We start from the raw sequence: 23,623 nt of genomic DNA on the forward strand, positions 1-23,623 counted from the left end.
GACCATACTAATAATCGAATATGCGAGATCTACCTTTGTTGGGAACAATATCGGAACCTTTACATGTATTATACATTGTACATAAGCTTGACATACGAGTTGTAGGCTCAGTACATTATCCTTGATTACAAAGGGACGATAAAATATTTATCGATGTTTGTCAGTACAAAAAAAATATATTTACCTTAAAAAAACAAACAAACCGTCCACCGTTTTCTCATAGGAGTAGGCAGATAAATAGTATAATACAATATCACTTTGTCTTTGAATGCACGCTCGCCGATAATTCTGACTTTTGACGTGTCCATCTTTAAGTAATTGAGGAACGCTATCTTTTTATCGTTCTTCCTCTTTTTCTGTATCCATCGACATTTACATCATAAATCATTTAAAACGTTTTTTTGATGTTCAATTGTTGTACATTTTAAACCAACGTAGAACTCCTAATGGTGCATAGGGCACTGTATTGGTACACCAATTAAAGCAACCTAATTTTTTTTTTGTTACGTAATGGTGAAATGATCAGTCTTTCGCTTCAGGTGCCAGTCTAGGGACTATGAAATATTCTACAGTAAAATAACTATTTAAAAAAAATATTGAATGTCAATTATATCGGGAATCGAACCAGAAACCCCTTGCATGGTAGGCAAACGCGCTGACTACTACATGACGAGGCTGAAAAAAGTTTTTTTTATAATAATTAAAATATATATTTTTTTTCATTTAATGACCTGTGGGCTGTCCTGAGATGACATTTACCTGTTCTTCCATCTTTTTGGTGGTCTTCTTAGAAGTCTTCTGCTGCAGGGGTTTTCAAACTTAATGATTTTCACAATCCCCATATCTTTCGTGCGGTCCACATGATCCCTTCAAAAGCACCTTCTGCTTCTTCCCCACCTCACTGAGTCTTAAACATCAAAGATAGACCTAATCGTTTCATTTCTGATCCAATCTCTCAAGAATTCTCCCTGCGGTGAAGCCAAGGGTTCTCATTTTTGCTACTCAAAGGAGATTTTTTGTTGGTATCGGCTCTCAATTTCATCCCGTAGGTCATGATGGGTCAGACGCATGTCTTGTACATTCTGACCTTACTTTCAGTGAGCATGTATTTGTCCCGCAAGCAGCCAGCTTTAGCTGCTACTTTGTTAGTCTTAGCTCCTACTTCACAATATGGGTCACTATTGCTAGAGATCTCTACATCAAGGTATGTGAATCGTATGATTTGCTCAATATTAATATAAATACAATCATTACAATTTTCGTACCACGGAAAATTTTATTTTACAAATGTTGGTAAATCTTGTTCATTTTTACTGATGATATTTCATTGGTTCCAAACTTTCGAAATCTTTCTTCTTTTAAAAAACATGCAGTTTCCTAGATTCAGAGTAAATATATGAACACTTTTTTTCTGGGATATATTTTGTTGCCCTTTAATAATAAGGAATATTTTGATGTTTTTTTTTCTTTTAATTATTATTTTAAAAAAAACATATAATCTTTTACAGAATATTTTATTTTCTCTTTCTTATGTTACTCAAAAATATTATAACTGTCTATTTATTATAGGAGCAAAAATTCATTAACATTTTCTTATGTACCCACGAACAGGGCATGCCTTTGTGGGATTTTTTTCGTTTACTATTTTTACTATATTTTTTTATATTATTGCTATGAAATTATCGTTTATTTTTTTAAATACTCTGTTTTACCTCTTTTGTATATTGTAAAAAAATAATAAAGAATAAAATAAAAAATCATTTTACGTCTCATTGTTATAGGTGTCCTGTCTACATTACTAGTAACTCGGAACCTGAACGTCGGATATCCTCTACAGTCTATCTGACTGTGAGGCCTCATATAAAATTCATTATTCTTTGTCTGCCGACTCTACTGGGCCACTGCCTACACCCGCGGGGACGGAAATACGACGAGTCGAGCTATTAAATATATTATTGTAATATATTGCAAAAAGAGATGACTAAAATCTTAAAAATGGAATACAGAAGTCTACGCAAACGTTCAAACGTAGGCAGAATGGTGAATGTTACACAGTATGTAATTTGGCCATTTAAATTAGCCAACGACAGGTCATGAGCCCTGTAAATGCCTAGATTTTGAAATTCCCTTCGATAAAATGTTCATCATCTCTTTTATAATATATCAGCATAAATAATTCCTCAATAACATCCGATATGCTGACGATACCGTTATCCTGGCTGACAACGCATGTGTCCTTCAGGAAGTTCTTAATAAAATTAACGAAGCTGGTAGAGTAATGGGCTTGAACATCAATGTGGCCAAAACAAAGATGATAGTGTTTAGCCGAAACCCTCACAATAATGCTGTATTGCGAATAAATGGTCAAACAATAGAGAGAGTGACTAATTTTAAATACCTCGGCAGTCAAATCACTTCTGATCTGGATCCGGATAAGGAAATTAGATGCAGAATAGAAATAGCACGATCAGCATTCAATGGCATAAAATCATTCTTCTGCAGTGATAGTCTTAATTTAAAACTGAGACAGAGGATGGTCAAGGGCTATGTGTGGTCAATACTGCTCTACGGGGTTGAAACATGGACTCTCAAGGTGAACTCCATGAACCGATTAGAGGTTTTTGAAATGTGGCTTCACCGGAGAATGCTGAAAATCCCGTGGACAGATTTAGTGACCAACGTGGAGGTGTTGAGACGAGCCAGTGCCGAAAAAGAACTACTGTCCTCAATAAAACAGAAAACTTGCATATCTGGGCCATATCGTGCGCGGAAGCAAATATACGCTTCTACAGCTTATTATGATGGAAAAGATCGAGGGAAAGCGTGGGATTGGAAGGCGACAGATGTCCTGGCTGAGAAACATCCGCGACTGGACGGGAGTGCGTGGGGTTGAGGCGCTGTTCCAGTTGGCGCAGGACCGGAATGCCTACTCTAGAGTGATCGCCAACGTCGTGGAGACCTGATATGGCACAGAAGAAAGAAAAAATAATTCCTGAAAGAGTTGAATCCAATTCATGTCTACAAAATTTGGATAGATTTTATTTTTGTTATTAATTTAATAAACTTGATTTATTGAAATCAACAGTCATATACGCACTAAAACGGTTACAATATAATAGCCACTTAATACTTGACTAAAAATTATTTCAAACTTATAATTAACAATATAAGTGATGTGTAGTAAATAAAGTTATGTTAGACAAGTATAAAATTTAAAAAAACAAATGTTTATAAAACCAGCAGGTCCAAGATAAAAAATGAAAAATATTTTCATGCATGGCGTTGCCTAGTATGTAGGGGAAATAATTCGGTCAGAATGTCACCCGCATCAATAAAGGTGCCAACGACGCGATTCATTTGACTTTGTTATTTCATCTACATACTAAGAAACGCCAGAACATATTTTTCATTTTATATACTTATGAGGCCAGTTGGTTATATCCGTAATATTTGGAGTTTGCTCAAATTTTGAACAAAGCCTGGATATCACGGATTTCACCCCCTTAGGTGTTATTTGGACTAATAAACTGATTTCTGATAAACGGATTAAAATATTACTATTATTTTTTTTTTCTTATCAGATGACGAGCATACTCAATAAATGTATTAATTTTTACCCAGATTCGATTGTTGAAGAGATGTTGAAAAAAGATGATTGAGTCTACTATTAAACCTGGGTATTCTGCATTTTATTAGTGATAACAGTTCAGCAGAATCAATTTCGTTATTTAGGATTGTATAGTAATACACCTGCTCTTAAATTATTCTTCGATCTTTAAGAGAACTAATTTTAAAGTGTTTTGCTGCATCTACGTTATTCGGAAATTTTTTATTTGTTTTGTAATTTAAATGTTTCATAAATTTCCTTTTTTTCTTTTGAACAGTCTGTTTTTTTGGTTGGCTGAAAGATATTAATTTTAGCAATAAGTCCGCCACAGTATTTATTCTTTTTACTTGAAGTTTTAAATAAATAAAAATGAAAAACCTTTTTTTTTTTCATACAAATTGTCTTCATTTAAGGATGCAGACGAGATTGTTTTTTTTTCAACACGGCCTTTAAACACGATTTATCAACTTTAAAAATATCATTATTTATTTGAAGCGCATTCCACTGGGATTAAAATTGCAATACCAACATGTTTAGGAGCCACAACTTCCTACAGGAATATTGCACCCTCGTGCAAAAATATTTCCTTCCGGGATCATGAGTCGGCTATGAAAAATTAATTTCGGGAAACAGTTGAGCCAGTATTCGTTACTTCAAAACTCAGCAGTAAAAATACGTATCGTGAAATATAATTTTAGCTTCAAGTATGTATGTTTTTAATTAAATGTAATCATATTTTACTAGTACTAAATTTACTACAACTACCATTACGCCTTTTCTGGCATACATTTCTTGCTTCTTCCTCATTCACACATCTTGTCATACCTTCCCTTCGGTTCAGCCTGCTTTTGACATGACCAGACTTTAAAATTTTTAGTTTATCTGATTATGCCACGTCTTTCTTGGTCGTCCTCGTCTCACGTTACCGTTAAATTTACTCTTTTGTTTTATCAGATCTACCAGTATATACACTAAGTAAACAAAATCTGTCAAAAAAAATTTACTGTCAGTTTAGACATATAAAATAAACAACATTTTCATTTCGTCCAAAGGTTTGTAGCCGATGACCAGACTACAAACATTTAAACAAACAAAAAAATTTTTAAACAAAAATAAATGAAAATGTTTTCAAGCATTGCGCCTAGTAGGTGAATAATTTAGTCAGACAAATTTCACCAACATCCATAATGGTTTAAGCTCACAAAAATCAACTGATGGAAGAATCAAAGAACTATGCGTTTTCAAATAACGGCAAAACGATAAATGTTACACACTGTGTAAAGTGGCCACTCAAACTAACAAATTCATAAACCCTGTAAATTATGCCTTGACTTCCATATTTCCGTATGTAAAATGTTTTCCATATCTGTTGTGATAATTTAATTGTTTTTCTTATTATAAAACTATTTATCCTAAAAAATATACTAAAAATGTCATGAATAATAGATTTTTTAGGTTAAAAAATACTTAAAATGAGGTTGATCAGATTTACCTAAGTATTTATTATAAATAAATTTTGATCATAAACTAATACGAAAAGAATACTTTGAACAAAAATTACGAAAAATATGTTGTTTTTATTTAATAATAATAAAAAATACCCCAAAATTTACTTTATTTTCTTTTTAAATTATGTGATTAGCTGTTCAAATTTTTCTAAAAATTACAACTTTACAAAAAATGATTTCACGCCAATTCATAAACAACTTAAAATGTAGATTGCATAAACTTTTTAATTGTTTTACAAATTGCAAGGGCTTTTTCCGAGGAGAGCAATTTGAAAAATTATCTTCGCGATTAATTATTTTCTCCAGACTTACTTAAGTTATTGGTCTTTTTATTGTGAGGCCTTTCTTTCTCTTTCGTTTGTAGGTGGAATTACGTGGAGCCGTTTCCAAGTTACATGAAACAAAACTGTAAAAGCGGCAATTAACTCAGACTTCATTAGAAGGTATAATAAAAAGTTTCCACCCGTAACTTAGAGTAAATCCTACAAGAAGACTGCCTTCGAACTTTCCCTTTACTTAAACAGCAAAACTTTGAGGTGCGTGGCGGAGGATTATTTTTGCAAATAATTACCTAGTTTACAAGAGTAAGCTGCTGGTAAGAATATGTTGAAATTAAAACTCTATACAATATAAACATTCACGTATTTAGTGTACAATAATTATCAAACTTAATAAACTGTTTTGTGTGAACGAATTCGTTGACATTGGTTTAAATTGTGATAAAGATATTTGATTTTTTTTAAATATTACAGTTTTAAGGTGATTTATAACTTTCAAGAAATATTGAAAATTTAGACGTTACGCGGAAATGTTGGAGAAAATGGTAAAAACAGTATTACAAAAGAGTTTTGAAGCGCAATAAAAAAATAAAATATCTAAAAAGAATAATTTAAACGATGCGACGCGCGACGTTCATAAACAATGACTGTTGAAGGTACAAAAGCCATCGTAAATATTTCATAAATGGGTTGTTTAGTAAACATGCAATCTAAAAATACATAAATATTATTCCATAAATTGAGTGTGAGAACAAGGAAAATACTACGTATTCTAGAATAGTTTCAATACTTTTCCCTTAGAAATGTAATACCATTTCATTAAAATACCCCTTTTCTGACGGTTTATCGTGAGCAGACAGGTATTATTTAAGTTACAAAAATACTATTGGATAATTAAGAATAATAACAGCATTGTTCACAAAAAATTTATTGTTATTACGTCTCTATAAACGTATAACTGTGGGAGTGGCAACGGAAATCTGGACTATAACTTTGATAATTTTCAAGTAGTCCATACATTTTCGTATTTACTTAATAGTGTTACGTAGCTCCCCGCAGGGATAATACATCCCCTATTAAATAATCGGGACTTAGGGGTAGAGGAGTGGTTGGGCATCCATAGTGCGTGACAGAAAAATATAACATTTATTCTCCTTCTCATAAAGGAAGTTTATGCCCTTCAAATGGGCGCGTTATAAATAAATTGGGCTGTTTGATTTCATATCGCACGTTCTGTATTCATTCATTTCTGTTTTTATATTTGTGTAAACGGCGCCTCAAAATTACGATTATGCCAAATGAAAAGGCACGACTGTTACTGAGCTCAGCCATGCTATCATTCCTATGTTACTGCGGTCTTAATAAAATATTTGGTAATTAATTTTTATTTTATGTTCCAGGAACGTGGCTATTGATAATATTTTCTACGGTTTGTAGTTTGAAAGTTTCCGTGCCTCGGGGGTCGTTAGTTCACCACAGTAGAAGGAATTTGGTCATTGGGTTAATATTAAGGAGACCTACATTTTGAGCATTATCATATTTCTCCGAAAGTTGTGGTTTGCAAGACAAATTCTCGAAACAAGCGTTCTTCAAAGTATAAATAAACATGAAATGCCGAATGTTTACATTAAAAGGAAGAATAATAAGTTGATTTGAGTTAAAGCTGATATCAACAGTTTATTTTAATTGTAAGTTTGACCTAAAAGAAAACATTAACTTGTATTTGTATCCACTTTGGTAATTCCGATATCACACAACTGGTAGAGAACAATGTGCGGATATTATTCATGGATTTATTCCACTGAGTTTCTCCAGGGTATGCTTGGTTACAGCAGTTTGAAGACCAGAAGGAATGTGTATTTAACTTCGCACTTCTTTCAATTGTTGCGCGGTATTATTGACAACCTTGAAATTATGCGGATCACCTTAGATAGAGTCAGCATAGACTGTTTCAAATTCCAATAAACAGGACCAACCTGCTTATGGTAATGCCTGTTAGAAGGGCTATCTCTACGTTGAACAATATTACTTTGGACATTGACATTTTTCACGTATCTGAGGGAGTTTTTTGTTACAAGATTCTTTTACTTTTTTATCATATTATTCTCTGTATATTATTAACACTTATGTGTTATTTTTATATATATCTAATTTTACTTTATTATTTTAATTATTTCTATGTATATGAATTAAGATATTCTATTTTGTAATGCACATATACATTAATAAATAAAATTAAAATAAAAAATGAAATTGAAATTGATTATAAGAAAATAACTGACTAAGGTATTCATCTTCTTCGCAATCTTTATCCTGGAGACTAGTTAGCAGCAAAGTCCTGAATCTCGCGTTCCATTTTCTGTAGTCCTCTGAAGCTCAAAATACGAGTATGAGGCGTAGTTCAAGTCCTCCCACACCTGTTCTAAATACTCCCGTCGGAGGCGCCCTCTGTGATTTGTCTCCTCAGCCATTCCTCTATTACCTATATCATGCAGGAGACCCTCATGGTGCATATATGTTTGATCCATTAGGGTTTCCTATCTGAGATGGTTTTGATTAGGTGCCTCCCTTCTTTGATTATTTTCCGAACATCGCCATTAGTGTCGTGTTCTGTCCAGGAAAAATTCTAATATTATTCTGTAACACCACCTCTCAAAGGCCTCTAGTCTTTTTTTATCGCTTTCTGTAAGGCGCCATGTCTCACAGGCGTACATCAATATTCCATACATATGTCTTGGCAAGCTGCTTGCGGAGCTTTAGGTTAATGTTGTTTGACGCGGAAATCTTTATTTTTTTTGTTGAACACAAGCCTCGTTTTATGAAAGCGGCAGTCAACTTCTCTTTTCGTTCTACCATTCCAGATGATCCTGCTTCCAAGGTACATAGACTCTTTCGCGTTTTTCAATGTTGCTCTTAACATTACTACATTTGTTTGGGGCTCATTATGGACCACAGTCATCACTTAAGTTTTTTCCTGTTTATTGTTATCTTATATTTATTATTTACTACATTCTCCATGGATGTCAGAGCTTCCGTGCTAAGATATTGGTACTGGTATTAGATATTTAAAAACCAAAGGTAGTGGTTTTGGATATTTTAAAAACATGCCAAGTAAAGTTTTCAGATGACAAATTTATGATCTTAGGTGATGGATGGTATAAAGACAGAAGATATAAGTCCTAACAAGTCACTAAAACGCAACTTTACATCGTCAATTCGCACCAAAAAACCAGATTAATAATTTGAAATTGATAAACAAGATAAACAATTTGAAAAGCTGGCTATATAGATTAAAAACTTACAAATTCTTATTCCAAGGGGATTTGTGTACTTATATGTGATTGAATTTTTTTTGAAAATTACGTTAAAAAAAATAATTTACTCGCATAGCATATAAACCCCATAGGAAGCGTTTATACACCAGCGATACAATATAAAAACGATATCTATATAAAGTACAAAATATTTATTATGTGAATACAAAAAAAAAACAACAATTATGTTGATCGATTTTATTGGATATACTAGTTCAGAAATGTTATTGAAGAAGATTCTGATTTAAACAATACCACTAAAATCTAACCGTGAACCTATATTATCTACGATTATATTGACAAAAATCGTGTAATAATTGTGAAAAAAACTTTTTGAAAACATCGTAGGGCTGCTAAAAATTTGCTTTAGTTAAAATGATGAGTCAATTTATGTTAAATTCATAGAACTAAACCACAAATTTACGATTATTATAAACATAAATCATTACGAAATAAAACGCGATATAACTATTTCACGAGTCTGTTTCACAAGGCGATAAAGTATTGAAATGTTTATTTGAGCATTAAATCAGGGAAGAATAATTTGATAACATCCCCTTGTTAGAATTGTGACTCGAAATCACGATTGACTTGTGTTAGCTCCTCAATATAATTCAATTCAGCGTGAGATATTTATCAAAAAGCAACAACTTATAAAAATGGTTTCATGATTTTTGTTATTTGCATTTTATTTCATATTTAAAAAAAGCATACTTTTTATAGTTTTACTATACTACGCAGTGGACTTATTTATTTATTTATTTGCTAACTCTCAAAGAGCTTTTACGGGGTTTACCTAAACTTGAATTTTTAAAAAAAAGATTTTTACCAGAGAGCCGAATGAATGCACTCGTTCTGTTTATGGTTCTGGTTCTATTTTACTGTCAGAACTGTATCCTTCATCCTAAACAGACAATTATTTAACTTCCGAATAATTGTAGATTTTTAGTACCAATTATTTATTGCATATCTTGAGAATGGCTCAGCCGACCCAAAATTGGTAAATAATCAGCAATGAAAATAAACATTGTCCTGGGTGTTAATAATAAAAGTATTCTGTCTGTTTTTTTCAAATAAAGAAAAGAATGACAAAAAACGATGACGATACAAAAAAATATAATGAATTAGTCAATAATTTATATCATCTTACCGTAAACTGCAAATATAGCGAGCAGCTTTGGAAGCTTTATTTCCTCGATTAAAGGCAAACAGAATGAGGTGTCGAAAATGCTCACATTGTCTACTTGAGATTTCATTTTGAAGGTTTGTTATAAAAAAATATGTATTTAACGTAAAAGCAAATATTATATCTAGTAGAGCAGAAATTTTAATTTTTAATGTTTTTTTTTCTAAAAAAGTTTTCCTTATCTTTTACACTTTTGGTGTTTGATTTTTAAATAAGGAAAAAAACGGGACATGAGAACACATAATACAATAATGTGCCTGCTTTGTACCTTATAAGTTTGAAAGAATTTTTATTAATTACAAAAAGGTGTTTAACAGCTGGATTCACGATATTCTCCATTGGTGGTGGAATTATTAATGAATTATACCCTTATATGCATTTCATTGCATGTTTGAACCTAATGATAATTGATTAGGAACCTGCATGTCATTATACTATTGTCCCGTTTATTTCATGATATGTAGCTACATAAATGTTAAAAAATTACATATACTGTAACATAGACAGATATATGCAGATAGTATTTTTAAAATTCAAAATAGATGTTCAAAAAGGGTAGAATAGTAAATGTTACACAGTGGGTAAAGTAAAATAAATCAAGACTGTGAACGACAAAGCATTCGTTCTGTAAATGTCTGGTTTCCATATTCCCTTCTCGAAAATGTTAACCATCTCTATTGCAACGTACATGAGTTTCGATAAACTCCTTTTGAGCTAAAATCTGGTAGGTAGATTATTTTTTTTAAATTTAGGACGCATAAACAAAACACTGTTCATATACATAAGTTTATTTTATGCGGTCGGTTTTTTTATTTTTGTTTATTAGCATAATACAATTTCCTCCCACGAACAAAAAACCATCCTCCACTTTAGTTGAGATACGTACATGTTTATGTAAATGTTTTATTATTTATGAGACTATCAAATCTTGCATAAAATTGCAACATTGTAAACATTTTTTTAAATCAAAACATTCTTTGATTATGAATTTTTGAAAAATCTTAACTAAAAAACAATTACAAGAAATTACAATATAATGCATTTTTTATCGTTTAGCATTATGTGAAATTTAAAAAATTGAGTGACGTCTAACTATTAAGTTTTTTTTCCTGTATATTTAATAAAAAATTTTAAAATAACAAATAAACCCACAAAAATAAAAAGCGCTTTAAATTTTAATGTCCTGCAAAAATAATTGTGAATCAAAGTTTTTATTCCTTGTTTGATATTTCGTGTTTTTGACGTACTGTTTGTATATTTTATTCGTTGAAAAATATTCCTTTGTTAGTATAATGAAGTGTTCCTTCTCTTGTTTTTGTTCTAGTTCTCGTAATTAAATTTTGTTAAGCAAAAACATAATTTTTATACGTGTTAAGTAAACGTTAAATATTGAATTAATGTCCAGAGCCTTGATAGTTGAACTGGTAGACGGCTTTTTAAATATGTTTTTTTTGTATGTTTTTAACAGGTAAATATTACTTTAGAAAAACTGTAATTACTCCTACGATAATTTGTTGAAATAATTCTTGAAATTGGGAGATTAGGGAGGGACAAATGCAAATTGGAACTAATTTAGACACAAAACAACGTTGAAATGGCCCAAAACATTAGCAGGATTGTTTTTTCAGACATTTCAGTATGGTCGGCTGCAGAGATATGTTAGGTAGTCCCGGTCGATGATTGTCTGGCCCATAGCCAAGGTCTATGGCTTGTACCTTGTATCTATGTTCTATGTTCAGCCAATGAGGGGGAATGTTCCTACACGTTGTTCGCGAAACGGCCAATATCAATATGCTTATGGAAACATTCGCTCTTGTTATGGAAATATTAGTGACTACTTGTTGAGCAACCTTCTTGTCAGCCTAAGTTCTACACGGATTGTATGTTTGAACTAGTGCTTGAGCATTTTGCAAATTTTGTCGGGGAAAATGATTTTATGAATGATAAAAATTTACCATCAAATTATAGAAGAAATGGGAATTGATAATACTATGTACAGGATAAACTTCCATTAAGTAATATTGCGTTACTAAATCCAACGATTTTAATGAAATATTTATGCAACGTATAAAATATGCATGAACAAATTTATAACCAAATATTAAATAAATACACTATGAACTTTATGACAATTTTTTTGTGGTAAACCACAAATTTCGTAAATAAATCATTCATCCGCATTTTGGTATATAAACTATTTCAATAAATTGAATAATACACAAATGTAATATTATGCACATTTTATGATATTTTTATTTTACATGCTACTCGTATTTTTTAAAAATAAAAACTGATAATATGTCAATTATAAATATTTCTGTCCATTACCTATTTGGGAAAAAAACAATGTTGGGGAACATTAATGTGGTCTTATTTGTGAATAGATATATAAAACTTATTATGGAGTAAGAATATAATATGCAGTTCTACAAAAAAAATGCCATCTTAATAAATAGAAAATGATTTCATAAAAAAAATACGTCCGCGTTGAAAACAGAGAATCAAATTTTATTGAAAAATAGGAAGCAACTCTGAATATAAACTATCTCTCCTATTTTCATTTGGCGATCTTTTACGAAAAAAAGATTTCATCTTATTTTGTGTTTCTTTTTCAAGTTGGTGATGCGTCGCACTTGAAAAGGGTCCAATAATCAATAAGAAGCTTATCCCAAGGGTCCTCCTAGATTGGTTTTATTGGTCAATACAAATTGACGAAAGGGATGTATATCATAAGGTGTATGGTGTTGGAACGTTCGCCAAAGCTCTATATAAATTCTGGACGTTCGTAAATTGCAGAGAGATAGAAGGCTGGCAGGAAACAGTTCAATAAAACTATCCCCCACGGGAGAATACAGCCTGCTCAAAATATAAATAGGCTTAACGTATAGAGAAAGCGTTTGTTTTCCGGGTTAATAGGGAGGAAATGTGTGATAAGAAAATATTTGGGGGGAGCGTTTCCTGTTAGTTATTGGCTAGTGGATAGAAGCACGTTCAAATGTTATGTCCAATATGGGTTAACTTTATTTCTTTGTTTCATAAATCAATCTTTATATTGTACGCACAAAGCGTTAACTCAAATTAAATAAAGTACCAATCAAAAACCTTCAAAACGAAAAAACCACAATTTTCTATAAATCAGATATCGATGTCTCTATACTTTAAATACTCGTTTGAATAGTATAGGTTTGTTAGGAAAGGTTTGTTTATTATTTGTTTCAACTTATGTTTTCGTCAGCATACGTAATAACTTGACGTGACTATTGACCATACATTAACAATAATATTAAACCCTTGGCATTAACTAATTTCACAATAACATAATTCAGATATTGATTAGAATATTAAAAGTGAATTTCAAAGACGAATAAAATAAAAAGTTAGTTTTATTTCAGCAGTGAAATAATACATTCTTCTTTACCTAGTTTTACTGCCACCCCGAAATGAAAGTTTTTACCTGGAAATTCACAGCAGATATCCAACCACACCTTTCAATTCCAAATGGCCAATCTGAATTGCAAATAGATCCTCAGAAGTAGAAACTAGGGTCGGTTCTGTCAGTTCAACCGCTCACTTTGTTCAGTTGTGATTCACATTTCAATTTTCCTCAGATATTCTCATCTAAAAATGGAAGTTTTTCAATCACCAACCCTCTCAGGAATTTACAAAATAAAAAAAGATTTAACTTGCAAAATTAAAGTATATTATGCCGTTATAAATATTTTTAAATAGAACATATTGAAATTACAATAACCATCTCGCAAAGTTTATCTCTGATGCAGCAAGATGATAATTAAAGTAGAACAGAAATAACATTAAATTTTTGTATGTAGAGCTAGTTCGTTCAATTGAGATTCGACTTGATAGATAAAACGCAATAAACGTGAAAAATTATTCAAAATATTCGTTTTCCTGTAATGCCTTATTCTCTTGCAATGCTTTATTTTCTCAGTTTGTTTTATGGCGTACGAAAAAAATGGATTTTGTTTTGTAAATGATTTACAAGAAACGTCAAAAATATCAGATCCTTTGACATTGAAATGTGAAAAGGCATTCCGGATTATTAAATTTGCACGACTTCAGAAGTCTTTTCGACTTGATTTTTTGCCTTTTCTTTCTGATTTGTTTATTGGCGTTGGAGTCATTTATTTCAACGAGTTTTTATCAAAGGAACGGGATGAGTTATTGCAACTTCTTTCTAGAGAAAGTTTTCAATTAACGTTCACGTTTTTACTTTGCGAAACGTTCAGAGCTTAATGCCAATGAGAGGCTTTCTGCAATTTCTCATTCCTGGCTAAGTAAGCATAAGTAAGCATGTAACATTCCTTGAATTTCAGGGTTAGTTAACTTTGAATAGATTACCCTCCTTGGGAAGATTTCTCTGGTGTATTACGGGTGGTGATTTAGGCTTTCTTTGTTTGGAAGGTCTCGCGTAAGACATTTCGGGGTAAACTATTGTTACGGATAAAATGCTTTTTACACAACACGGAAAGGGCGGGAGGATCCTATTTATTCAAAAACTAAATTTAAATCATGTTCAATCACAAAAAAAAAACACAAATACCACATACTTATTTCACGTGAAAATTAGTTCACGTTTGTAAAAGGTTTTTTGTTAAATTTTAAACTAATATAAATATTTTTAAATTAAATCTCCGAGATTGTTGAATCAATAGTGATTTCAAAATAGAGTTTTGTGTGTTAAATAGAGCCAGAACCCCTAAACGAGTGTTTTCAACTCGATGGCCACTCTCAGGTGCAAATTCTAAAAAAAGGAATGTCCGCCTGAAGTGGCGCGTTCGTCTACCTAGAGTGGATCTGAAATACTGGTTTTAAAAGTTTTCTTTAATTGCTCTTGGACTGGCACCTGAAGCGTAAGACTGATCACCTTACCATCAATAAAATGAAGATGATTTTTTCGCCCTACACTGGGGCGGATAGGGACATAATCATGAAAATAGGTATTATACGTAAATTAAACTATAATATATTATCATACATTATCATCATAATCATTCTCTTATTTTTATCTAATGTTGCATAGGACTCCGCGTTACTGAACCAATTGCAGTGTATCTCAATAATTATGTCTTCATAACTTTCATGTAACAAAAATTATCTAGATACGTTGCAATTTGAGTATAAATGGAGTGGCCTATGCACCACTAAGTGCGGAAAACAAAATGTTGATAATTTTTTTTTGTTCTTTACGGAGTCTTAATTCGATGAAAGAAACATGTTTTTACATTTAAATATTAAAATATAAAGTATTCAAATATATTTGTGCCAATAACTTGTTAAAAATTATAGTTTGTCATCGGGTGCTCGGACACTAGTTTTAATTGAGATTAAAAAAAAAGAGTACAGACATAATATTGTACACATATAAAATAATGAACATAAATTTAGTTTTTTTTGATAGTTTGAAAAAATAAAAAAAAGCATTACGAAGAAAAAATAAAAAAAACTCAACATAACCAAATAAAATTTTCTAAAATGTTTTTTTAAAAAGTAGAAAAATGGAGAGAAAAAGTACAATTTAATTAAATAATAAACATAAACTTTAGTATGCTTGTATTTGAAACTTAAGAAAAAAATATGAAAGTAGTGGGTGCTCATTCATCCAACCAAAACAAGATAAACGATGAAAATGAAACAAAATAAATCGAAAATGTATTGTTTTATCTACAAGACAAAAATTGAAATTTCCTATTTAAATTCATTTTTAAAATGAGAAATAAAAAGGTTAAAAAGAAAATAATGAAAATGCATTTAACGAGACAAAAAAATATTGTATTTTTTACATAAATGTTTTACATAAATAATAAAATGATTAGCACAAGGTACAAAATATAATATAAATTATACTTCAATTATTTTAAGTTTATCTTTCCGTCAAAAATATGAATATAGGTTGCAACCTTAAAAACCAAGTTCAGGTTTACTGGCTAGTTTCACTGACTTGCGAATTAGAGGCCCAAGGTTTGAATCCCACTTTATCACATCTTGATTACCATATTCTAATACTAAGTTATTTAAAACCAATTGAAAACGGTCCAAATTTTTTTTAAATTTGGGTAAATCATAAGGACGTAATAATAAAAAAAAATTGAATACCTTATAGATATATGATTTCATTTTATCTTTTATTTTACAGGGACGTATATTATGTTTATTTCACTTTATATTTTCTTTTACAGGAACGTAATTTAAAATTTATTTTGCATATTATTTAAAATATTATAATAAGTATGTATCAAATGAAGGGTACACGGCAAAAACGGACTCATCAACAAATAATCAATTTTACAGGAGAGCAAAATTAAGAATAAAAACTTGGAAAAAAAACTAGTTTAAATTTAATTTAATTATTTCATGTCCGCTCCCTAGTTGGAGCATATGGTGTCCACAAAGATCCTCCAAGAATCTCTGTCTAAAAATAAAAAAAACGTTCCTTGAATTTTGATTTATGTTTGGGTACCCGATATACCATATTTTCTTTCCCACAATTTATCAGACAAGGTACCACATTTTATTTGTTTTTAATATTTCATTATATTGAACTCATTCAGTAGAAAAAAAAAACATTAATACCTCTTTAGACTATCTTTTCTGTGTACCCTTCATGATTAAAATATTTTGATTTACCAACGCAATGATCTATACACTTTTCGGTGCGGATAAGGTTATAATAAAGATAATTTGGACATACTTTTCCAACACCCGTGGCCTCCTTAGCACCTATCCTCCTGAGCAGGGCCGGTGGGGGCGCGGGGGGCACCCGTTGCAGGGCCGCGCTAAAGCCTCCGCCCACCTCCCGCGGCCCCACGGAGCCCGCCCCATCATCATCCCTTCGCCGCCTGTGAGGAGACCCATTCAGATTTAGTTTGGCCGCAGCTCTGGAAAAAAGATAAGACTTAACATTTAAAAACAAACATAGTAAATCTAAATACGTTTCCAGCTTAATATATATTTTTTTACGTATTTTTTTCTCTCTTTTCATTATAATTTCAACTTTTTGATCAAATTATTATATTTTCATTCTAGACTTTGATTGCAATAATTTACAAACTATTGATACACGTAGTGTAAAATTGAATATTATTGTAATATTATTAACTTTTTCTAAATAATTCTGACAAATTGCCTACGTACATTAGTATAAAAAAAGGGTGAACAAAACTGTAAATTGAGTTAAACTATAACATAAAACAATGGTTTAAATTGTATTTTGAGCATAAATTTGCAGTCAATTGCAGATATTCAAGGATTAAATGTAATGCTTTTCAACAAAGAAATTGAAAAATTACTTTATGATTGAAGATGACTTAGATCTTCAGCTGCATCAGACGGCTTAATATAAAAGCTCCAAAGAATCCTTGAGAAGTATTCTCACGCTCATACAGATAATGGGGGAAATTCTCAGGTTGGCGGAAGGAAAGATTGAAATAAACGGATACATTTTATTTTCCACAGCAGTTGAATGATTAATGACAAGTGTACGTGAAGCAAATGCAATAAGGGGTAACTTACAGTCGTATAAATAATGCATAGGTATTATAATGTTCATTCTTGCCAATTTTTCAACGTTACGTCTTGAAGTGTACTTAATTGTTTCAGATCCTCTACAAAATCTACCCCTTTTATAGCAAAGGTTTTTCTTACGAAAGGTTTTTTTACAAATTATTTTCACGGATTTTTTCACGCAATATTATTTTTCGTATATTTTGTAATTTATAATTTTATGATAAAAAAGTGGGATATTATATTTCAATAATTTGTCAGTTTTTTTTAAAAACACTTTTGCCAGCAGTGAAAACTAAACAAAGGTTTTTCAGTTTTTATTGTTGTATTTGAAAAAAAAAGAAGTTTATTGTAGACATATATATAACAGCTTGCCCACCACATACGGCACACCGAAAAATCTGCTCATTGCCGAATGAAAAAAGCTGGCCAAAAGAGCTCTCTGTAATCTGGTAGCCTTAGCATCTTTGTGCTGAAAGAAAGCAATCTAGAAGAACATAATATGCGCTTCATTGGATTGAGAACAAAGGGAAGTGAATTTTATATTTCACAATATAACAACTAAAAGAAGGGAAAACGGAAGTCTGGGCATTTACAGGGCTTCTAAGGGCCTGCTTTTGGCTGGTTTAAGTGACCAATTTTCACACTGCGTAACATTTACTATTTTGAAAATGTTTAAACACCTTAAAAACTATAAAAAAGTATTTGGATGACTTTATAATGATATACGGAACAGACGGTTTAAAACTTTTTTTTCGTTATCATGCATTTAATATATTATATTTTAAATGATACACGCATTTTTATGCCATTTGCTTTTATTTTTCATTTTCTGATGCTGATTAATAATAATTTTATGTTTATTTAATTTTACATATTCTTTTTCGCATATTTTTTTAATGAATAAACAAGGTTAAGTAAACAGCCCTTACAGGGAAAACATGTTTTTTTTTTAGGAAGTGTTTTTATGTGAGGGTTTTTATTGCATAAACTACCAAATCTTTCGAGGAAAAGATTTTTCATTTCGCAGTTCATGTGGAAATGATTGCCCTTTCTTTTGTGCTTATCAATCGATTCTACCCTCTACAATAAGAAAAGAAGTTGCATACCTACTTGCAGCAAGGGAAAATCCTACTAAGCGCTCCCTTTTATTTTATGTCCCGTCCTAACGATAAGATTTTTAACCCTATGAGTCAAAGTTGACATTTGCACCTGATGCCCTTTTAGGGTAGGAGAGGAAACATTCTTTTAAGACTCGCTCAAGTTAACCTTCTTGTAAAGGTACCATGAATTGGAGTTGGGACATGAGTTATACAAAAGTCAGCTTGTCTAGACATAATGCTGCAATATTAAAATAAACTTAGTAAAACTTTGTTTTTAACCGCTTATTTTATATTTATTCTATCGACCGGTTGTAAGGCTTTACAAGCTTTTTTATCACACTAATGAATCTCACTATTGTATTCAAACAGTGATTAAACAATATTACATTGAAACGCATGGAGCTAATAAGTCAAGCTCTTTTGTCTTGTTGTTCTGGTAAACGTGGGAAGATGAAGTGAGATACATACAATCTTTATAAGTAGACAGGAGTTGACCAAATGAAATATTGTTTATTTGGTTATTCATTATGTTTTCCTTATTAAAAATTGCTGTTTTAAATTGGAAGATTTCCTACTTGTCTTATTTTGATATTTTATTTTCAGCATGAAGAACTTTTATAACAGTGTCTTAATTATTTTCAGATGGTTTGCGAATTCAGAAGAACTGTTATTATTTAGGCACCTTAGGTGTTCCTTTATTGTCATATGACAGTTTCTTTTAGTTTTTCCAATACAAGTTGCAACGAAATCATTTCAATCAAATTGGTATCTGCCTGATTTATTATATTTAGGGACTTTATCTTTGATGATTTTTTAACAACGTTCCTTTGTTATTAGCTCATACATTTAGATGTTATCTTTAGTTTAATTTAATTTAATATAATTTAATTTATGTTTCGCTTTTAAAATAAAATAAGATAACACATTAGTTTATTGTACCTTGATAAAGAAGCTTGTGTAACATGAAATATTTATTTAAAAATGTGTTTTTACACTAAAATATTTCATAGTACCCTGGACTGGCACCTGAAGCGGAAGACTGGCCATCTTAACTTTGTCTAACAAAAATAATCAAGATACTCTGCAATTGGTGTACCAATACAGTACCATATGCACCATAAGTTGCGGAAAGGGAATTATGATTTAATGGTTTTGAAATTTATTGATTTATTAACGGACATTGTCCATGTATACAATTTATAGGTTTTAAATATAAAAATAAATGAATAGTTAAAAACATTTAAAAAAAGAAAACAAAAACATAGGGACATCAAGACAAGTTCTAGACTATTTATTTAGTGCTCGTTTAAATCGTTGTAAACTTAAATCAAAAAAGTCCAGATCTTGTTTTAAGTTAACAATACGACAAAAACGGGTCATTGGAGAATTAAGACCAAAGTTTGTTCTATGCTGATCGATGAATAGTACTTCATTATTTTTCAACCTACGAGTCGGAATATTGAATTTAACTTGTCTTAGTAATGATAGAATATCGATTTTACCATTTAGTTTGCTAAACATATACATGGAATCAATATTAGTTTTACGTTTTTGTAGACTAGAAATATTTAACATTGACTCTATATCAGCATAAGAATAATTACCTTTCTCTAGTACAAACATTCACGCTACTTTTCTAAGCAAGCCATGAAAAAATTAAACGATTATCCATCACCTTTTAAAAATTCTAAATTCAAATTCTAAAGTTAATTTTTTTAGCGTCCTGCAAAAATAACAAAAATCACTCACGCGGTGTTATTAGCTAAGTGATTATATTATGTATTTCTAGATTATCTATTCGCGTAACAAATATGCGAAGATAACCAGAATGCAGAGAGCTCCTTCGGGCAGCCTTTCGCGTTTGGCTACGAGCAATTTTCATTCGTATATAGCAACCGCTAAATAAACTTTAGTCCTTAGATACAGTGAGCATGCTGTATTACTAATCCAGTTACATTATTATACAGTAAAATGAGGCATATAGGATATAGCGTTATGCGCGTTTCCTTTGGCACATAATCTTAGCTTTTTCCTATTTTTTATTGAATGTTCGACGATTATATGGACTTTTAGAATATAAGTTGAGGATTTATTTACCAACGTATAATAAATACTTAAAAAGTAAATAAACTTTGACCAGAAATAGAACCAGAACCCTGGACGAGTGTTTTCCACTCGATGACTACTGTCAGGTAAAACTCGGGTAAAAGAAAACCGAGTGAAGACAAGTCCGCCTCGTAGTATAGTGACTAGCTCATCCGCCAGTCATGCTTGACTGAACTTGAATCCCAGATTCGATTCCTGGTAGGGTTAACGTGAAATAATTTCTAAAAGTTATTTTTCTTTATTTTCACTCTTTCACTATTTCACTATCCCTGGACTGGCACTTGAAGCGTAAGACTTATCACGTAAGAGATGACAAGCTTATGACGCATTATTGGTCTATTAATATCAGTGCCCTATGTACCACCGGGTGTGGAGAAGGAAATGATGATGATGAAATGCGATATGTTGCACATGAATACGTTTTGTTTTTGTGTCATTTGGAAAACTTGTAACAAAAAAACTATGAAAATTATAGAAATGTTTTCTTATAAATAAAAAAAGTTAAATAAATAAAACAACTTTGTTTTTAACCACTATTTTTTATTTTTCACCGACCGGTTTCAAAGCAAACAAGCTTCTCTATCAAGGTTTACGTAACTAATGAATTGATTCATTTTTATTTTATTTCTATCATGTTCACTAAATACTACACTTGGACCCAATAAATCAAGTGGTTTTTTCTTACACGGGTGGTCATTTGATATCTTTATTTTCGAAGTAAGCCAGGAGAGGACTAAAATAAATATTGTTTAATTGGTTATTAATTATTGTTTTCTTATTATGAATCGCTTTTTTAATTTCTAAGATTTCTAAGTTGTCTAATTTTAATATTTTATTTTCAACATGAAGTACTTTCAATCCAGTGTCTTTATTGAAGCTATGATTATTTTATCAGATGATTTGTGAATTTGAAACCGGTCGGTGAAAAATAAAAATTAGTGGTTAAAAACAAATTTGTTTTATTATAATGAATAACCACAAAGTTAGTGCTTCAAAAATAAACTTTATATAAAAAAAGTTAGCTAAGTTTAAGTCTTGATTATGAGGAAGTAACCTTGAAACCAGGGAACGTATAGTTGTTCTAAGTTTAAGTCATAAAGAGGAAGTTGTCTTGAAACCGGTTGACGTATATTTAAAAATTAAAGTGGCTTACACAAATTTATAAACAAATCATGCAAAATGTCATACCTCAGTGTGAAAAATATTTTTAATGTTAAAAATATGAAATAAATTAAGTATAATAAAAAAACGCGAAACTAATCTCAAACACTTTGCAGACAACAAAATAATGTAAACAACTTATTTAATTCTACTTTCACCTCAATATGGTTTCTACACATCTGTTGGATTGTATTGTAAAAGTTCTAACCGAAAAAGTTTGAAATATACGTTTGTAAACGAAAAAGTTAGCTTTCATTGAAAATATTAAAAGGTTTTATAAAATACAATATGTTAAAAACATTAATATGAATATTTTTTTCCACAGATCTTGGGGCCTGTTCAGATATGATATTAATCTTGGTTCTCTGATGAAGACTGCCAACTTTCTCAGCATCTCTTCGGTGGTCGACGACCCTCTGGAGTCTCGTACATCACGATCTTGGGAATTCTCGCTGTGTCCATCCTCTAAACGTGGTCTCTGCAGAATCTTCTTCTCTGCGTATTCTATCTCACAATGTCTTCTATATGCGATCTGTTATGGTTATGCGAATATATTTGTTATGTATCCTATCTCTAAGGATTATGCCTGTAGCAGGTCGCAATTTTTGTTCATTTATGATGTTCTAAGAAGATGCTTGGTTCTAAAAGTGTTCGTTCTCACTTCGATGCCATAAGTCATTATGTATATGATGCATGTTTTGTATACAATGTTATCAAAATTTAAACGGTTTCAAAGCAAACGCAGATAAAAACAACCTTATTATTATTATTTCTATCTCAAAAAACATAAACATTAAAATAAAATATACATAATTCAAATATTTAAGCTTATGTTAAAATAAATTAAAATTAACGTCCAAATAATTTTTGTCGACCAATACTTTCAGTGAACTCAGCAAAAATCATATTAATTAGCATATTGTCAAAATATAAATAAGTAACGTAACGATGTAATTGTAGACGGAGAATTAAAACTTGAAAAAAACTGTAGTAAACATGAACACAATACGAGAATATCAGAAAAATATCATATACAATCTTTTAAAACGAGAAAAGGACAATCGAGACATATAAACCATGGACTGAAATTATACAATAAACTACCAGACAAAACTAAACAAAAGACTCAGACAACCTTTACAAAAGATGTTAAAAATATTATTATTAACAGTAGAATATGAATTTTAAAAGTGAAAATATTTTGTTGAATGTATGTAATACGTAAGGGTTTATCAATAAAACTTAAAAAAAAAAAAAAAAAACATATTTAAATTTATTTCAACAGAGAGGGAAAACATTATTGAAAATGGAATATGGACGTCTAGGCATTTACAGGGCTTATGACCTGTCATTGGCTGGTTTAAGTGACCACTTAACACACACTGTGTAACATTCACTATTCTGCCCATGTTTCAACATCCACATTTCCTCAACTCTTCCAGGCTCTTTTCAGGCGTTGCCTAGTAGGTGATTTGATTCAACCGGATGAATCTCACCCGCATAATAAAGGCTTCAGCTCGTTCACTTCACAAAAGTCAACACATGGAAGAGTTGAGGAAATGTGGATGATGAAACATGGGCAGAATGATGAATGTTACTCAGTGTGTAAAGTGGCCACTTAAACCAGCCAATGAGAGGTCATAAGCCCTTTAAATGCCTAGACTTCCATATTCCCTTCTTAAAAATGTTTTCCCTCTCTGTTGAAATAATTTTTGATATAAACTATTATTGACAATTCAATTTGATAAATTAAAAAAATATCGACTTGTTTTTTTTATTACCCTTTACGTATTTTTATTTGCTATAATATCAAATTGCAGATAAGAATTGGCATATACA

The 23,623-nt window shown here is 31.1% G+C and overlaps 1 protein-coding gene across 1 annotated transcript in view; it reads right to left on the reverse strand.

Moving 5' to 3' along the window:
- The window catches only part of LOC148280425 (kinesin-like protein CG14535), an 83,923-nt gene extending 66,100 nt beyond the window's left edge, over positions 1-17,823 (reverse strand). Inside the window, exons 1-2 of the mRNA XM_088228418.1 lie at positions 17,794-17,823; positions 16,603-16,806 (exon numbers count right to left, since the gene is read on the reverse strand). Coding sequence (XP_088084544.1) covers positions 16,603-16,806; positions 17,794-17,823 — 234 coding nt within the window. The remainder of the gene's footprint in view (positions 1-16,602; positions 16,807-17,793) is intronic.
- Between the last annotated feature and the right edge of the window lie 5,800 nt (positions 17,824-23,623).

This window comes from Micrasema longulum, unplaced genomic scaffold (genome assembly GCF_059751315.1).
Source record: "Micrasema longulum isolate JH-2025_06_02 unplaced genomic scaffold, ASM5975131v1 h1tg000581l, whole genome shotgun sequence".
NCBI classification, from domain to species: Eukaryota; Metazoa; Arthropoda; class Insecta; order Trichoptera; family Brachycentridae; genus Micrasema; species Micrasema longulum.